At 37.4% G+C, this 16,926-nt stretch overlaps 1 protein-coding gene across 5 annotated transcripts in view; it reads left to right on the forward strand.

Moving 5' to 3' along the window:
* Positions 1-16,926, forward strand: part of BTLA (B and T lymphocyte associated) — a 44,606-nt gene that overhangs the window by 12,199 nt on the left and 15,481 nt on the right. For all 5 annotated transcript variants that reach the window (XM_032299096.1, XM_032299099.1, XM_032299098.1 and 2 more), the window contains one exon: positions 15,019-15,342. In XM_032299096.1, coding sequence (XP_032154987.1) covers positions 15,019-15,342 — 324 coding nt within the window. The remainder of the gene's footprint in view (positions 1-15,018; positions 15,343-16,926) is intronic.

Consider the following 16,926-nt stretch of genomic DNA (forward strand, 5'->3'; position numbering starts at 1 on the left):
AAGAAAGAAAGAAAGAAAGAAAGAAAGAAAGAAAGAAAGAAAGAAAGGAAAGAAAGAAAGAAAGAAAGAAAAAGAGAAAGAAAGAAAGAAAGAAAGAAAGAAAGAAAGAAGAAAGAAAGGGAAAAAGAAAGACAGACTTGAATGAAGTGCTGGTCAGATAGCTTATATAGCAGTTGATACAATGGATTGCAGCATCAGTTGCATTAAATTGGGGCTATAGGTTGAGAGAAGGAACATTTGGTGAAATTTGTTCTTCCAGGCAGAGCTGATGGCTCCATTTCTTAAAACCACATTAATTACCTTCTATCTTGGGGATTTCCTGAGATTTACTTAATTGCTGAGTTCTTTACAGTAACACATTTTCAAAGTGTTTAAAGGTAATCTTTCAAGATTTTCCCCCTACTTCAAAGCAATGTGAGATCCGTGTCCCTGTTCCTAGGAGTAAGGCTGCATCTATAATAAGGCTGGAAAAAAGTGATATTCTTTACAAACTACCTGTTTAAAGTCCTCCTTTATTATAAAATATGCTTGCTTACTTTTTGTGTTTCTCCAAAAAATTAGAGAAACTTGCCCCTGAGTGTGTGGCATACAATTTCTGTCCTGATAGAAGCAATAAAAATGTCAACACCTTCCCTTCTTGGGCAGATCATACTGGCAAGAACTAGACTGCAAGTGGAAGTGTCTCTGTCCATTGCCTGGCCTGTTGTCCTGGACCATTTGTCTGAGGCTGCCCTAAACTCTAGTTCAGTTGAGGACAACCAAGGATTCTACCTTTAGGCCGGCAGGAACACTGCAGTTAATGTCTGGGTATCGCCTAGCACCATATATAATCCAGAATAAAGGGAGTTAGAACTCTTTGATTGATTACTGGTTATTGTGATTTTTTTAAAAAGCAATCTTAGTCTGGTTCAGTAAGGTAAGAACACCTGTATTCTGGCTCTTTCGAGAATACAGTGGTTAGAGCTATGTCTCCATTTTGGTCTGGCCTATGTCATTTTTTCCTTTTATTATGATAGCCCAGTATGGTCCATGGATCAGCTTTTAAACACCGTATTCCACATGCCACGCAGATTTTTTACTCTACCACAAACTGGCCATATCTTTGGGTCAAAAAAGACACACTGGGACAGATGGTGCTCTGCAATTGTCTATCATTCCTTGAAGTTCAGGCTTTGTAGCACAGTATCTTTATAAAGCATATTTCTATGGCTTCAGCTATTTGTTCCTATTGAAATGTGCACATGGAGGAATGCTAGAGATAGAGCTGTCTTCTGCCAAGTGCCTATGTATTATTACAAAAAAATGCCTGCCACATATTAAATAAATGTTTAGGAATGCATCCTGCGGTTACAGGACTTCTTGAATTAAAGCATGAACAGATTAACCCTGTGGTGATTGCAGCCTGGAATACACTTTCTAATCACAGAGAAGTTCTTTAATTTCTTGTTGCTTCCTCTGTCCTACTACCAAAATTTCCTCTACTATAAAGATGAAGTCAAAAGCTGTTTATCTTGCCTCATTGGGACTTTCCTACTTAATTTCCATTATTTGTGAGTTTCATTTTTATGTAGAGTTCAGAATTGAAAAAAAAAATGTTTACAGGCATTTTTAATCAGGTTCAAAAAATAAAATTAATCATTTTCTTTTTTCCTTGGAGAAGCTGTGTGGTATAGTGGCTAAGATCAGGGACTCTAGAGCCAGACTGCCTGGGTTAGTATTCTATGTCTGCCATTTAATAGTTTTGTGACTATAAAGCCTCCGGTCCTCAGTTTCCTCATCTAAAAAAAATGGGAGAATAATCTTATAAGATTGTTGTGACTATTAGGTGAATTAATTCTGTAAAACACTTAGAATAGTGCCTGGTATGTCATCAAGTGATGTGTATATTTAGCTAATTTTTTTTCTTTTAGTCCAACATTTCATTAGCTTAATAGTCTCATTAAAGTAACATTGGGTGACAACTGGGAATCAACCAGAAATAAAAATTTGGAGTTGACAAAAGTCTTCTCTAAATTACTCTTATTATTATCTACTTTTTTTTTTCTTTACTTCTTCTAAAAAAAAAAAAAAAAAAAAAGGAAAACAGGATACATGTGCAGAACGTGCAGATTTGTTACATAGATATACAAATGCCATGGTGGTTTGCTGAACCTATTGACCCATCCTGTAATTTTCCTCCCCTCCTCCCCACCCTCAACAGGCTCTGGTTTGTGTTGTTCCCCTCTCTGTATCCATATGTTCTCATTGTTCAGCTCCCACTTATGAGTCAGAACATGCAATGTTTGGTTTTCGGTTCCTGTGCTAGTGTGCTGAGGATTATGGCCTCCTGCTTCCTCCATATGCCTGCAAAGGACATGATCTCATCTGTTTTTATGGCTGCATAGTATTCCATGGTGTATATGTACCACATTTTCTTTTTCCAGTCTATCATTGATGGGCATTTGGGTTGGTTCCATGTCTTTGCTATTGTAAATAGTGCTGCAATAAACATACCAGTGCATGTGTCTTTATAGTAGAATGATTTATATTCCTTTGGGTATATACCCAGTAATGGGATTGCTGGGTCAAATGGTATTTCTGGTTCTAGATCCTTGAGGAATTGCCATACTGTCTTCTACAACGGCTGAACGAATTTACACTCCCATCAACAGTGTAAAAGCATTCCTAATTCTCCACAGCCTCATCAGCATCTATTGTTTCCTGACTTTTTAAAAATCGCCATTCTCACTGGCGTGAGATGGTATTTCATTGTGGTTTTGATTTGCATTTCTCTGATGATCAGTGATGTTGAGCTTTTATTCTTATGTTTATTGGCCACATAAATGTCTTCTTTTGAGAAGCGTCAGCTTAGGTCAGGTGCAGTGGCTCATGCCTGTTATCCCAACACTTTGGGAGGCTGAGGCAGGCAGATCATTTGAGATCAGAAGTTCAAGACCAATCTGGCCAACATGGTGAAACCTTGTCTGTACTAAAAATACAAAAATTAGCTGGGCTTGGTGGTGCACACCTGTAATACCAGCTACTTGGGAGGCAGAGGCAGAACTGCATGATCCCAGGAGATAGAAGTTGCAATGAGCCAAGATTGCACCACCACACTCCAGCTGGGTAACAGAGTACTTGGGAGGCAGAGGCAGAATTGCATGATCCCAGGAGATGGAAGTTGCAATGAGCCAAGACTGCACCACCACACTCCAGCTGGGTAACAGATTCAGACTCTGACTCAGAAAAAAAAGAGAGAGAGAGAGAAGTGTCTGTTCATATCCTTTGCCCACTTTTTGATGGGGTTGTTTTTTTCTTATAAATTTATTTAAGTTCCTTGTAAATTCTGGATATTTTTAGATGGATATATTTAGACCTTTTTTAGATGGGTAGATTACAAAAATTTTCTTCCATTCTGTAGGTTGCCTGTTCACTCTGATGATAGTTTCTTTTGCTACGCAGAAGTTCTTCAGTTTGATTAGATCCTATTTGTTGATTTTGGCTTTTGTTGCAATTTCTTTTGGGATTTTTGTCATAAAAACTTTGTGACAAAAACACCAAAAGCATTATCTGTCTTATCCTCAGTCAACAAGGGAGGCTAATAGTGTTTGAGAGTCATGCAGCTAGAGTTGTATTGTGTCAGTGAATTGTATCATATGAGATTTGCTTCACTTTTCTAATATTCTCCATTCTCTTGCCTCAAAATAGGCTCAATATTTTGTACCTTTCTGGCATACTGTCATGGTTATGGACCTGATTTACATGTTTATCTCTATGGAAGAAGTGGCTTGTGTACATGTGTCTGCATGTATGCATACAGAGGCGTCATTTTTAGTATATGCAGAATCTAAACATACATAATTTGAGATTCACTTAGAACAGAGTCCAGAAGAGTGTTAGATCAGTCCCAGGAAAACATCAGGTTTAGCTGGCAGAGCCCTTTAATTTCTCTTTTCTGCCTTCTTAACCATGTGCATCTTATAAGGATAACCTGGAACTCACACACATCACAGATGGCCTATTATCCAGAAGTTGGCTGCAAGGGAGGCTGGGGCATTGAGATTTTTAGCTGGGGGGTTATGGCCCCATTTCATTTTCCTCTATAATATTAAAAGATGGGGATTAATATTGGAGGACAATTAGCAAATTCTTTCCTCATAGGTATTATTAAGTATCTTCGAGGGCTTTGAAAATGTCAATGAATCTCAGCGTGATCTCTGTGGTAGAATGTGTTAGAGATGCGAGAAAATATCTGGGAAGAAAGTAGAGATGGACTTTCCCTTTCCAGTCATGATACATAAGCCACACTTACTCTGAACATCACAGAAGTCAATATTTAGAAATACTCATGTTGGTTTCTGATCAAATGTCAGAGGTGTTCACTGATGCTACTGTCAACAGCTTCTAAGGTATGCTCTCTGCATTTGCTGCCCTATGTTTCTTCCTGAAGTCCCTGTGACCAAAGTGGAAAATTCAGCCTCTCTGAAGGACAGGGCCCAAGTGTCGCAGGCAATCAAAGTCTCTCTGGACCAGAGATATTTTCTACATTGTCAATATAAATCATTTTTCTTTAGGACTCATTAAATTGGCTAAAAGCTTTTACTAGCTTCTTTAAAAGCTAAAAGCTTTTAAGGCTTTTAATCACGATAATTACATGTTGACCAACTAAAACTCCACCAGAAACTCATCCTTGTTTCATAGAATATACAGGGCTCTAAGAATTGGAATGCATATGAATCCTCTGTCCTAGAGAAGCAAAGTCAGTGACCAATAGGATAGAACCGCGAGGGGACATTTGTGACTTGGTAGAGATGTAATGAAGAAGTCCTGAAAGCAAGTGTAGAAAATTATCAAAGGACAAAGTTTCTTTCAATTTTCTAGTTTTGACCAAGGCAAACCTACCTGGTTAATATATGTCTGTAGAATTTCCCCTCCCACATGAAAGAAGAACATGCTTATATTAGATATGCTGCCTTTCTTCTTTCTATAAATTTTTTTTTACCTGTTGTATATGCCAGTTATTGTGTACCACTGCAGATCCCTAGAATGGTTGTTGGGAGTAGTTTTTTACAGCAGAGCCTTCTGGGTTTCCATCTTGCCTTTACCACTCACAGGCTTTACAGCTCTGGACAGTGACTCAACTTCTGTGTTACTTCCCTAAATTCATCCAATCAGAAAACATAACAACATCTGGTACTTATTGTTGTTGTTATGTGCCAAGCATAGTGCTAAGGGCATTTCTATATGTTCTGATTTACTTTCACAATAACCCTGCTGGATAAGAGCTTGTGCTTTGGAGTTAGCCAGGCCTAGGTTAAAGTCCTAGTCTTGACTCTTTTTCCCATCTGTTGATGACCTTGGGAAATTGGCTTATCTTCTCTAATACCCAGTTTCCTCAACTTGAGAATAAAGCCCATAATAGTAATTCCCTCATAAAATCATTGTGAGGGTCAAATGAAACAATACATATTTGGTATCTAAAACTGTCGGCCTCATAATAAGAACTTTGAAAATATTAGTCATATTTTTTTTCCTCCTGTTAAGACAGATTTAGGTTGGGTCTGCAGCATCTAGATAATGTGAGATGCAGCATATTTGTGGGTAAGTGGCAAAGAATGTGTAGCAGTGATTCTAGAGGTGATCTACTAAATGTAACTTAAACTTTCCATTGGCCATCTGACCTCATGACCTCTAAAGATCTCTTCTTGTTCTATTCTTAAATATTTCAAGGAGAGGAAATGACATGGGCACTTTGTAAGCTTTTTTGAGTGTCAGAAAAAGCAACGACAAATACTAGAATGACTAATTTTAGACAAAACAAGTTCAGAATTATCCCAAATGTGATAAAACCAAGCGATTTATGGCTTAAAGTCTTAAATTGCTCAATACAGCTACATTGAAGAGATTGATCTTCAAATATACTTGCCAAATAATCATATTACATTAACAATAGGAAATTCTAACTCTAGAATAAATTGCTTCAAAGTGTGCTAATACCATATGAAAGCAAACTTAAAGGTTTCATATATGAATATAAGATATATTTTTGTAAGAAGGGGATTTTTAAAAAGTAATAATAAAAGATGATAGTGAAAATTCTCTCAATTTTCTTGTTTCATAGTTTCTTCTTTTTTTCAAAATAATGGGAATAAATATAAATTTATGCCCTGTATATTCTTGGCATTAATACTTTCCAGTTCCACTTTTGTGAAGGAAACTTTACATTGTGGGTGTGTGGGCGTGTGTGTTTACACAGGGAGAAAATGGTTCTTCTTGTCTAAAGACCAATGTCAGGTAATATCCACAGAAAATAAGTTAAATCTACTATTACATACTACATCCTTGTCTGTGATCTGTATTACCTTAAGTGTTGTTTTTCAGGTGAGATGTATGTAAATATACTTTCATTTCACATTAAGGACTGGGGGTCAGTCAGTTTTCATTGTACTCATGACAACAATCACAGGGTTTTCCTTAAAGTAGCAATAGTCACTTTTATAGTAGAAGCTCTGATTTTAACATGTGTGTGCATCATTCTTATTTAATTTTTCCCAGGTATTCCTTGCACTTCTGGGAATATCTGGCTTACAAAGTGGGTTTATTTACCACAGAATTAAAGTAATAACTTCAATAGACACTACATAACACATTACATGAGTATTTTCTATATGAGGTGGAACTCCCCCACCCTAACCTCATGTAACCACATTTCTGATTTTGTGAGCGTCTGTCAGCTAGGTTATGATGAGAAAGTATACCATTTGGGTTTTCTGATGCTGCATGTGTGATTTCCCAAGGTATGCAAGTCAATGTCCTCCCAAGATTTTTGTAGTGTGGTTCCATGGCTGCTATTGCTGTGTGGATTTTCCCGGACTATGTGCAAACCACTGCCTTAAGGGATCTCTAAACTCCAATTTGCAAGGGAAGATTTACAGGACAGATTATTTCCCTCTCCCCTGCTCTCTACCATTCCAGCCTTCTAAAGTAAGTCAAAACGTACCATCTGGAGGCCTTTTTGCTCCTGAGTATAAAGACTTCACTCCTTCTGTGGCCACCCCAGCATGTGTCTGAAGTTTTTGTTTAATTGCTGTTTGCCTATGATAGTATCTTCTGATAGAAGCTAAAATCCTGGTTGATGTCATCGAAAGTTATTGGTGTATTAGACCTTTAGTAATCATTTTAGTTTCCCAAAAAATCACGAGTTTAATTTCTATGTTAAACTCTAACACTTTCTTAGCTCAAGTTAGGGCAATCTGCATTCCGTACAGTCATTCATTTCTTTCAATGGCTGTAACCACTTTGAAGTTTCCATAAATTTGTAAGAATTTTTCAATGGAGACATAGTGAAACTCAGGTGAGATTTTCTTCATAACAATGGTTATAATAAAAAGTACTATCTTTAAAAATAAGAAATAATAGTATTTTACAAAAGATTCATAATCACAACCCTCTTTTTTTTTTTAAATGGCTAATTGGTTTCAGAAATTACCTACTCTCTTCAGCTCAGCCACTACACTTGCTCAGCTGGGAGTTACAAGACCATACAGTTGTTTGTGGCTGGCACTCCTTTCTGATTGGCTGGTCTGTGTAGCTGGATGTCCATGGAGTGTCAGTTATTGAATATATTTAATATCCACCCCTGAGTGGACATAAATCAGGCCTTTCAAACTGAACACTTGTAAAGTCTAGCTTTTCTTTAGTGGTTATAATTTAACTACTATAAGGTATGTTGAGCTGCATATGTTCTTCACCTCAATGCCTTTTAGCCTCTCTCTAAGGGCTTAGCTGTCTCTGCTGTGCAGCCAGTACAACATAGAAACAATTAGAGCTGTGAACAGGGGATTATTTGCTCCATTAACATCTTTCTGTCCAGTCTCAGGGCACATCATGCTTTCTCACCTTTATACTTAGTTCTAAGTCCAGCTCCTCATGCAGCGACAGGTAACACACTGTCAAGGAAGTAGCAGACTACATAGAAGACAGAAACATGAGCACATATGTAATTATAAAGAGTGATGCATGTCACACAAAATTGCATCAGACATTTGCTACGAGTGGGGATATGAGGATATGGTGAGCTTGCATAAAGAAGCAGGGGCTAAATGCCATTTGACGAAGTCTAGACACATTTCTGCAGGCAGTAGGGACTCTCTAAAGGGTTTTAGCCAAGAAATCTTGTGATTGGATTTTAATTTTCAAAATGGAATTTGTAACAGTGATGTGGAGAATGGATTGAGGTGGAGGGAGGGCAACTAGGCCAAGTTTGGAATATAGAACACCACTGGTAGGCTGTGACAATAATCCACATGAAACAGAATGAGATTCAAATTAAGGCAGTGTCATGGAAAAAAAAATGCAAGACATTTTTTCATCCTGAATCCATCTAACTTGGTGGTTGATGGAATGGGACAGTAAAAAGGAAGGAGACTAAGATGGCTCCCCAGGTTCTAGCCAATGTGATTAGGCAGATGATGGTATTATACTGTAATAATGGGAAGAGGACTAAGTTTGCCTGGGAGTTGGCTTGGGGGAAGAAAGAGATTCATCCTCCCTCAAGAAGCCTTTTCTGATTGACCTAGCCAGAAAGACTATCTTCCTATTGCGGGATCTGAAAGCTCTGAGAGATTCTATCATATCCAAGATAATAAAATAAAAATCTAATGGCAAAATTGAAAAGTGCCTCTCTTTGTGCTCGAAACTGTCTCGTTACTAACGTGTCAGGAACAGTGGGATATCCACATTCATGGGTGTGAACGAGTGGGTCCATTGTCTGTACTGAATTGAAAAACAACTAAAAATTTATTTTCTTTTACTTATCACCACGTACTAGCAAATCTGAACAATGTCAGAGGCGAAATATTTATCCTTAAAAATATTTTTGGTCTAAGTTCTAAATAATTACTATGGTTACTGTTGAGTTTTAATAACATATATGTAAACTTCAAATTAACACATTTGTAGTATATATCCTTTGACAAACAGTGCATTCTACTTGCAAGTTAACTCAGAGAGCTTCCCAGTTATAAAGCTGGCCTTGGACATATACAATTCAGCTACCTGTGTTCATTTTGAGAGTAAATTTCTAACGTCCAGATCACTCCAGTTTCCTCCAGGGACATTCTGTGTCCCCAGTCTCTGTGGTACTACATATTCCGGCCTTTGAACATTGAATTTTAAATAAATAATAATACCACAGAGAATGCTGAGACGAAGCAGAACAGGAGCTTTTTCATTGTTGTCATTTGGTGCAAACTTCTTGAATTTTAATTTGTGTTTAAAATTCAAAACAGTGGAAAGGGTATAAATTGTGATGTATAAAATTTTTGGCTTGGCAACTTTAACACATAAAATGTTTTATTGATTAATATTTATACAATTGACATGTATTTTTTAAATGTTGTTTTAAAACTAAAGAATAAATCAAGAAAATAAAACTTTACATTACTGTTATAATTTAGTAGTTACCTAAATTGTATCTTTGCTGAATTTCAGTTTTAATACAATTCATTTATTAGTTATTGGACAATTATTTATCTAAACTATTATATCAGACTATAAAGAATCAAATTTCATACGGTTTAGGTGGATATAAAATTAATTGAATAAATACCTGGGCAGTTTTCCTTTTTTGTATTTTAATATTATTTTTAAAATATTTTTTAATTTGCATAGTTTTGTACATGAAGTTCAACACAAGAAAATATTCATTGTCTATATTTCTTTTCTGGCCATTTTATTACTTGTTTTATCTCATGATTATTTCTGAAAATATTTTTATGTATAGAGGAAGGGGTAGCTCAAAATGATGTACTCTGACCCTGTAATGTAATAGGTACCCCTGATCTTGAAATACACGTACCACTAGTGGTTTTGATAAATATTTTAAAAATGAAAGAATTTCTAAATCTATAGTGACTTAACAAGGGATATTTCATTATATAAACACCTGGCAGGGGGTTGAGGGGGAGTAGACATCTTTATTCTTTTACTGCATGTATTTATTTTAATTATTTTTAGCATTGAAAATTTCCTATCATCAGATATGAATGCTTGAGAAAAGCAGCAGGGATAGTAAGAGCAGGAATAAAAATAACTGATAGTTGAAGATTGAGTCACAGCCAAAAGTAACTCTGATAGTTATTCCTCTTCGGGAAATATTTATTTGATATGACAAACTTTTTGGGGATAGCTTTGTGTGTCCTGAGTATCATAAGATGGATATGTGTAATTCAGGACAGGCAGAAAAGAGGTGTTAACAAGCTTGTCAGATGGACAACTAGAATTGTGCTATTTGTCTCAGCAGTTCATTCTTACACTACAAACATCAGCGTTAGCCTCTGAGAGATAGGAAGTATTGTAATACCTTGTTTGTGCACAAAGGGAGTCCTCTTGATTTTTTAATGCCTGTCTGCAAGCTTACATTCATCATCTATGCATTCCTCCATTCAAAACAATTCCTGTGCCAGTCAGTGTGATTGTGAATGATCATTATCCTGCTGATAAGAATATTCAGGAACTGCAATGTTTCCGTAATCCTGTTGTGAATCAGTGATGCCACCAACCTAAAAAGCTAGCTCTTTTCTCCAGCCTTAACCTACATTGTGCATTGCTCCCGAGCATAAATCACAAAAGACGGAACTTGAAGTGATGTCTAATTGTGCCACTAACATCAGGTGATAGCCCTATGGTTAAATAGAAAGGTAATATATTGTAATAGAAATTGCAGGTTAGAAGTGGTTTCATAGTTTCAATCACACATCGAGGAAGGTGAAGTTGTGTGTGTTTGCGTGATTGGCGGTTGGTGAGTTAGAACTTTCCAACCTTTGTAGTTCAATCCTTTCATCTTATTTTATTTTATTTATTTATTTGTTTTTTTGAGATGGAGCCTTGCTCTGTCGCCAGGCTGGACTGCAGTAGTGCGATCTTGACTCACTGCCACCTCCACCTCCTGGGTTCAAGTGATTCTCTTGCCTCAGCCACCCAAGTAGCTGGGACTACAGGTGCATGCCACCACGCTCGGCTAATTTTTTTTGTATTTTTAGCAGAGACGAGGTTTCACTGTGTTAGCCAGGATGTTCTCGATCTCCTGACCTCCTGATCTGCCCACCCTGGCCTCTCAAAGTGCTGGGATTAGAGGCAGGAACCACCACAAGCGCCCCCTTTCATCTTATTTTGAAGAAACTGAGGACCAGCAAAACTGGGCAGCTTCTCAAACTTGCTCGATGTGTTAGCATTTGAAACAGACATGTTCAAATGAATAGTCTCATTTTTAGCAATTTCCATACCCTTTATAATTATCCCCCCAAAATTAGACATTATATTTTCTCATGGCGGATAAGCAGTTTAAACTCTTGCCTAATGCTTATTACATTTGTTCTGGAATAACTAGTGGTCTCCATGTCACTATGTCAGAAAACCATGATCCAGTAGTATATCAGTGATGTAAATCTATCATAAAATTCCTGGTCTCTAAGACTTTTCCGTTCTATTTCCTCACTCTTAAAATACCTCTCCTGTCCCATGCACTGCTCTGGTTGCCAGAGGGCTACTCATTCACCCAGGTTCAGCTCAAGTCTAGCCTTTCCATGAAGTTAACCTTCTGCACACCCATGCAAAGATGCCAAGTTGTTTGTACCTTTTTTTTTTTTTTTTTTTTTTTTTTTTACAAAGAGCCTTACTCCATCGCCCAGGCTGGAGTGCAGTCGCACGATCTCCACTCACTGTTACCTCCCCCGCCCAGGTTGAAGCGATTCTCCTGCCTCAGCCTCCCGAGTAGCTGCGATTAGAAGGCCCACCACCACCACGCCCGGCTAATTTTTGTATTTTTAGTAAAGACGGAGTTTCACCATGTTGGCCAATCTTGTCTTAAACTCCTGACCTCAGGTGATCCGCCCACCTCGGCCTCCCAAAGTGCTGGGATTGCAGGCGTGAGCCACCGCGACCGGCCTTGTTTGTACCTCTTTACAGTGTTATATCACTCACTCAATTGTCATTCATTTTTATTTCCCATTAGAAGCAGCTCCACAAATGCAGACATCCTATCTGATTTATTCCTAGGCTTCCTAACAAGCAGCATATGAGCCTTCCTTTCAGCTCAGGTAAACGGAAAGAAATAAAGAGCACTATATAGTAAATTGATTATAGAAAGGTGCCCTCATTGTTAGATACTCCTGCTTTACAATTAAATGGTAAACTCTTTGAGGGTTAAAGGTCTTTGCTCATAACCATCTCATTGTTTTTCATACTTCTAGCACAGACTTGTAGGCTCCACAATCTATTATTGACTTATCCAAGAAAATGAAAAGGGAAGTTAGGAGGCTGAGGGAGTCTGTTAACTTCAGGGAGAGGAACAGACTTCTGGAAACAAGAGTTTCACTTGGCCTTTCTGCCTCTGGCCTCCTTACTTTTTTGTCATAAGTCTAACCACATTCAGGTACATTTCCTTTTGGTAAAATGTTTTACCCTTTCTCTTCATTTTTTTGAAAACCTCATCCTTATAACTTACCTTTCAGCTTGCTTTCACTTTAGTTCTGAATTTTTGGAAGCAACTGAATCAAGAAGTCTTAAAGTGAACTTGTTTGAGGTCTCAAAGCAATTATAAATAAATAAATTAAGAGGTTCTAAAAGTTTTCTGCAGGTCCTTTGTCTCACTTTGATTCCTGGAAATTTAAGTTTCTGAGCAGGGATTAATGAGATGTGAGCAGGAAGTGTTTTTAAGTAGGATGTGAGTGAAAGATATATTAGATATGAGGAAATAGATAAAGTGAGAATATCTATGCTGACAAGAATGTCGAAATAAGGTGAAACCTTGTTCTGGATAGACAAGTATGTGAAAATCAGGGTCAAAAGTTGCTCCTTGGTTCAACATCTGACCAGCTCTGTGATCACAGGCAAGGCCTTTAGCTGTCTTTGTATTTAGAAGAGAGTTTTGGCTATATCTCAGTTACGCTTATCCCACTATAATGTATGATACTGTAACTCTATTTAGAAGAAAGCATGAGGATGAGTGAAATCAATTAGTGAAGGAGATGGATTAGACAGATTGACAAGAGAAAGGGTAGTTGCAAACATAGAAGGAAAGGCTAAGAAAGAACTATAAGAGTGGAGAAAAAAAATAATTAAAAGAAAATACATTTAGGATAATGTGTTTAGCCTTAACTTTACCGGAAAACAAAAAATACGTATCAATCAACGCAAAGTGCATAACTAAAGGGAGACGAGAAACAAGTCATTGGAAACTGGAGTAAAGGCCATCATTGTTACACAGTTGCCAAGAACTTGGTAGAAGTATATCTACGTCTTAGGACTTTATGGAAAACAGAAATTAAGAGCAATAATTTAGGACATTTGGTGGAAGAAGTATCTAAGCAGCAAAGCATTCAGGCTGCTGTGTGGCTACTTTTAACTACATACAGTAAGAGGCAAGAGTGGAAAAAATGACTTAAAAATGGCTTTTATAATTAAAAGAGAAGCAGAATAGAAAGATTTAGAAAATTCACAGCCTAGCTGTATAAAACACGAAAAGCCATATTTGGGAGAAAATACTAAGGGCATGGCCTAGAGACCATTGTTAAAGAGATGAATATGGCTAGAAGGGAGTGAAATACTATTCAAGATATTGAGAAAAAGGCCCTGAAGGCATTTCAAAGATCTTGGAGGCTGCCCGTTTCATCACAGGCTCAGAGCTCAGAGAGCAAATTGGTTTTAGGGGAAACTGGAGTGCCGTTTACAGGCTTGCTGCCCAGATCTGCCTCAGGTTTTTGCTCTCTGAATTCCAGCACAGTGCTCCTTGGCTGCTCCAGCCATGGCTCAAGTGAGCCCAGGTGCAGTTCAACCCACCACTCCATAACGTGCAGTTGGTAAGACTTGGTGGCACCCACTTGATAAGTGTGCAGGCTAGCAGAATGCAAGAGGTGTGGGCCACAACTACCTCTGTGTTCAAAGGATGTAGTGGACAGCCTGAGGGCCCAGGAAGTCCACTCCCATGGCAATGCCTAGTGGAGCCATGGCAGTGGACTGCCATGGACACCCCAGAAATGTAGAGCTACTAGCCTGAAGCATTAGCCTGGGACAGCTGCAGGGATGAGTCTCCAACTTGTGAGAGCTGAAGCGTCAATTAAGCCTGGCCAAGCCATTTTATTTCTCTGTTGGGTTTTGGACTTAACTTGGAACCTGTTACTTTCTCATTTTTGCCTATTTCTCCCTTTTGGAATGGGAATCTCTGTCTTATATCTGTCCTGCCAGTGTATTTTGGAAGTAGATAACTTGTTTTGATTTCACAGGATCATAGTTGGTGGGAATTTGCCTCACAGTGAATCATGCCTTGAATCTCACCCATATCTAATTTAGATAAGACTGAATTTGGGGCTTTTGAGTTGATGCTGGAACAAATTAAAAGTTTTGAGGCTATTGAAATAAAATGAATATACTTTGTATATGAAAAGAACATGAGTTTTGGGGGATCAGGGACAGAATTTTATGGTTTGAATGTTCCCTCCAAAATTCGTGTTGAAATTTTATTGCCATTGTAACAGTGTTATGAGATGAGTAGGTTATAAACGTACTAATGCCCTTATTGTAGGAATGGATTAGTTGTCATGGGAGTGGGCTACTGATAAAAGGATGAATTTTGGCCCCCATTTTTCTCTGTCTTGTGTGCTCCCTTCTACCTTCTGCTTTCTGCCATGAGATAATGCAGCAGAAAGGCCTTTGCTAGATGCTGGCACCATGCTCTCGGACTTCCCAGCCTACAGAGCTATGAGCCAAATAATTCTGTGGTTCATAAATTATCCAATCTCAGGTATTCTGTTATAGCAGCAGAAAACAGACTGAGACAGAGGATTAAATGAGTTATTTCATTTTTAAACACACACTTATTATGTGCCTAGTATATATGAGACACTCTAGTGAGGCTTAATTATTAGAAATTTGGGGGTGTTTTTGAAAATTACCATATAATGTTTGAGCACTATTGAAGTCACATATATATGGGCCTTCCAGAAAAGCATATTTGATTTTAGTTTTGTTTTTATCTTTTAGGGAAAGAATCATGTGATGTACAGCTTTACATAAAGAGACAATCTGTATACTCTGTCTTAGCAGGAAAACCCTTTAACCTACAATGCCCTGTGAAATACTGTGCTCACAGGCCTCATGTGACTTGGTGCAAGCTCAATGGAACAAAATGTTTACCACTTGAAGATGGACTTCAACGACACACAAGTTGGAAAGAAGAGAAGAACATTTCATATTTTATTCTACATTTTGAACAAGTGCTTCCTAGTGACAGTGGGTCATACCGCTGTTCTGCACATTTTTCACTTCAACTCATTGAAAGCCACTCAACAACTGTTTATGTGAGAGGTGAGTTCTCAATACCTCAATCATCTAATATTTTTCTCATAATGTTTCCAGGAAGAGAGGGATTCAGATTCTCAAGTGATCACGTTAGAAAGTGAACTCCTATAGCACATCCAAAGTTTGTTACACCTTACAGATTATGTGCCAGTGTGTACATATGTGTGTGTATGTGTGTGTTTGAGATGAGTGAGATAGAGGAGAGTAGAGAAAAATATAATAAAAGTTATCATTTTTCACTTTAGGGATTATAAAATTTATTTGGTAAGTCTAAAAGTAGATCAATGAAATATTGAAAAAATTATGAAGTGAATACCTATAGTTGCAAATAGCTCTGTGATTCTTTGTCCTTGCTTTTTTTCTTTTTTCCCCAATTTTCTCTTCTTTACTTTTGTTCATCACAATTTCTTGAAGTTATGTTTGTGGTACTTAGTCAATGACACACTTTTTAATAGTTCACAGTTTGTTTAGAAGAAAAACAGCAAGCAAATAACCTGACTCCCTGATGATTTTCTGGGAATATTCATAGCTTCATTTATCTCCCCTGGTCCCCCACAGAAGCCTTTAATAGGGTTTGACAACTGAGGAAGGACAGATAGAAGTTAAGCTCATGGAAACCAAGCTGAATAAAACATGAAAAAATACATAGAGAGAGGGGAGTCAGTGAGAGTAAGAAATATTTGGTTTATAAAAATTGTATAGCTAACATCATATTCAATGGTGAAAGGCTTAGAGCTTTCCGTCTAAGATGAGGAACAAGACATGGATCTTTGCTTTTGCGATTTCCATTTAACATTAAACTGAAAGTTCTAGCCAGAGAAAATAGACAAGAAGAAGAAGTAACAAGTATCTAACTTAGAAAGGAAGAAGTAAAACGTTATTCACAGACGGCATAAACTTATGTGTAGAAAAATTCCTTAAAATTTATTTAAAACTATTAAAGCTAATATATGAATTTAGCAGTTCCACATGATACAGGATTAATACATAAAAATCAATGATACTTCTATATAGTAGCAATAAACAACCCACAAAAAAAAATTAAGGAAACGGTTCCATTTACAATAGCATCGAAAAGAATAAATTTCACCAAGAAGGTGCAAAAGTTTTACACTGAACAAAGAAAGCATGGCTGAAAGAAATTCAAGAATATGTAAATAGATGCAAAGACATTCTGTATTCATGGACTGAAAGATGTAATATTGTAAAGATAGCAGTATTCCTCAAGGTGATCTACAGATTCAATGCGGTTCCACCAAAATCCCAACAGCTTTTTGTTGCTATTGCAGAAATTAAAAAGCTGATTCTAAAATTCACATTGAGTTGCAACAGATCCATAATTGCCAAAACAATCTTGAAAAAGAACAAAATTGAAGCTAAGACTTCCCTATTTCAAAACTTACTACAAAATTACAGTTAAAACACACACACACACACACACACACACACACACACAGAGTATTACTGTCATATGGACAGACAAAGAGATCAATGTAAATAGAATTGAGAGTCCAGAATAAACTCCATACATCTGTGGTCAACTGATTTTTGACAAGGATGACAAGATTATTCTATGGCAAAAGAATAGTC

The sequence above is a fragment of the Sapajus apella genome, unplaced genomic scaffold (assembly GCF_009761245.1).
Source record: "Sapajus apella isolate SASKATOON/1434 unplaced genomic scaffold, GSC_monkey_1.0 scaffold40, whole genome shotgun sequence".
NCBI lineage: Eukaryota > Metazoa > Chordata > Mammalia > Primates > Cebidae > Sapajus > Sapajus apella.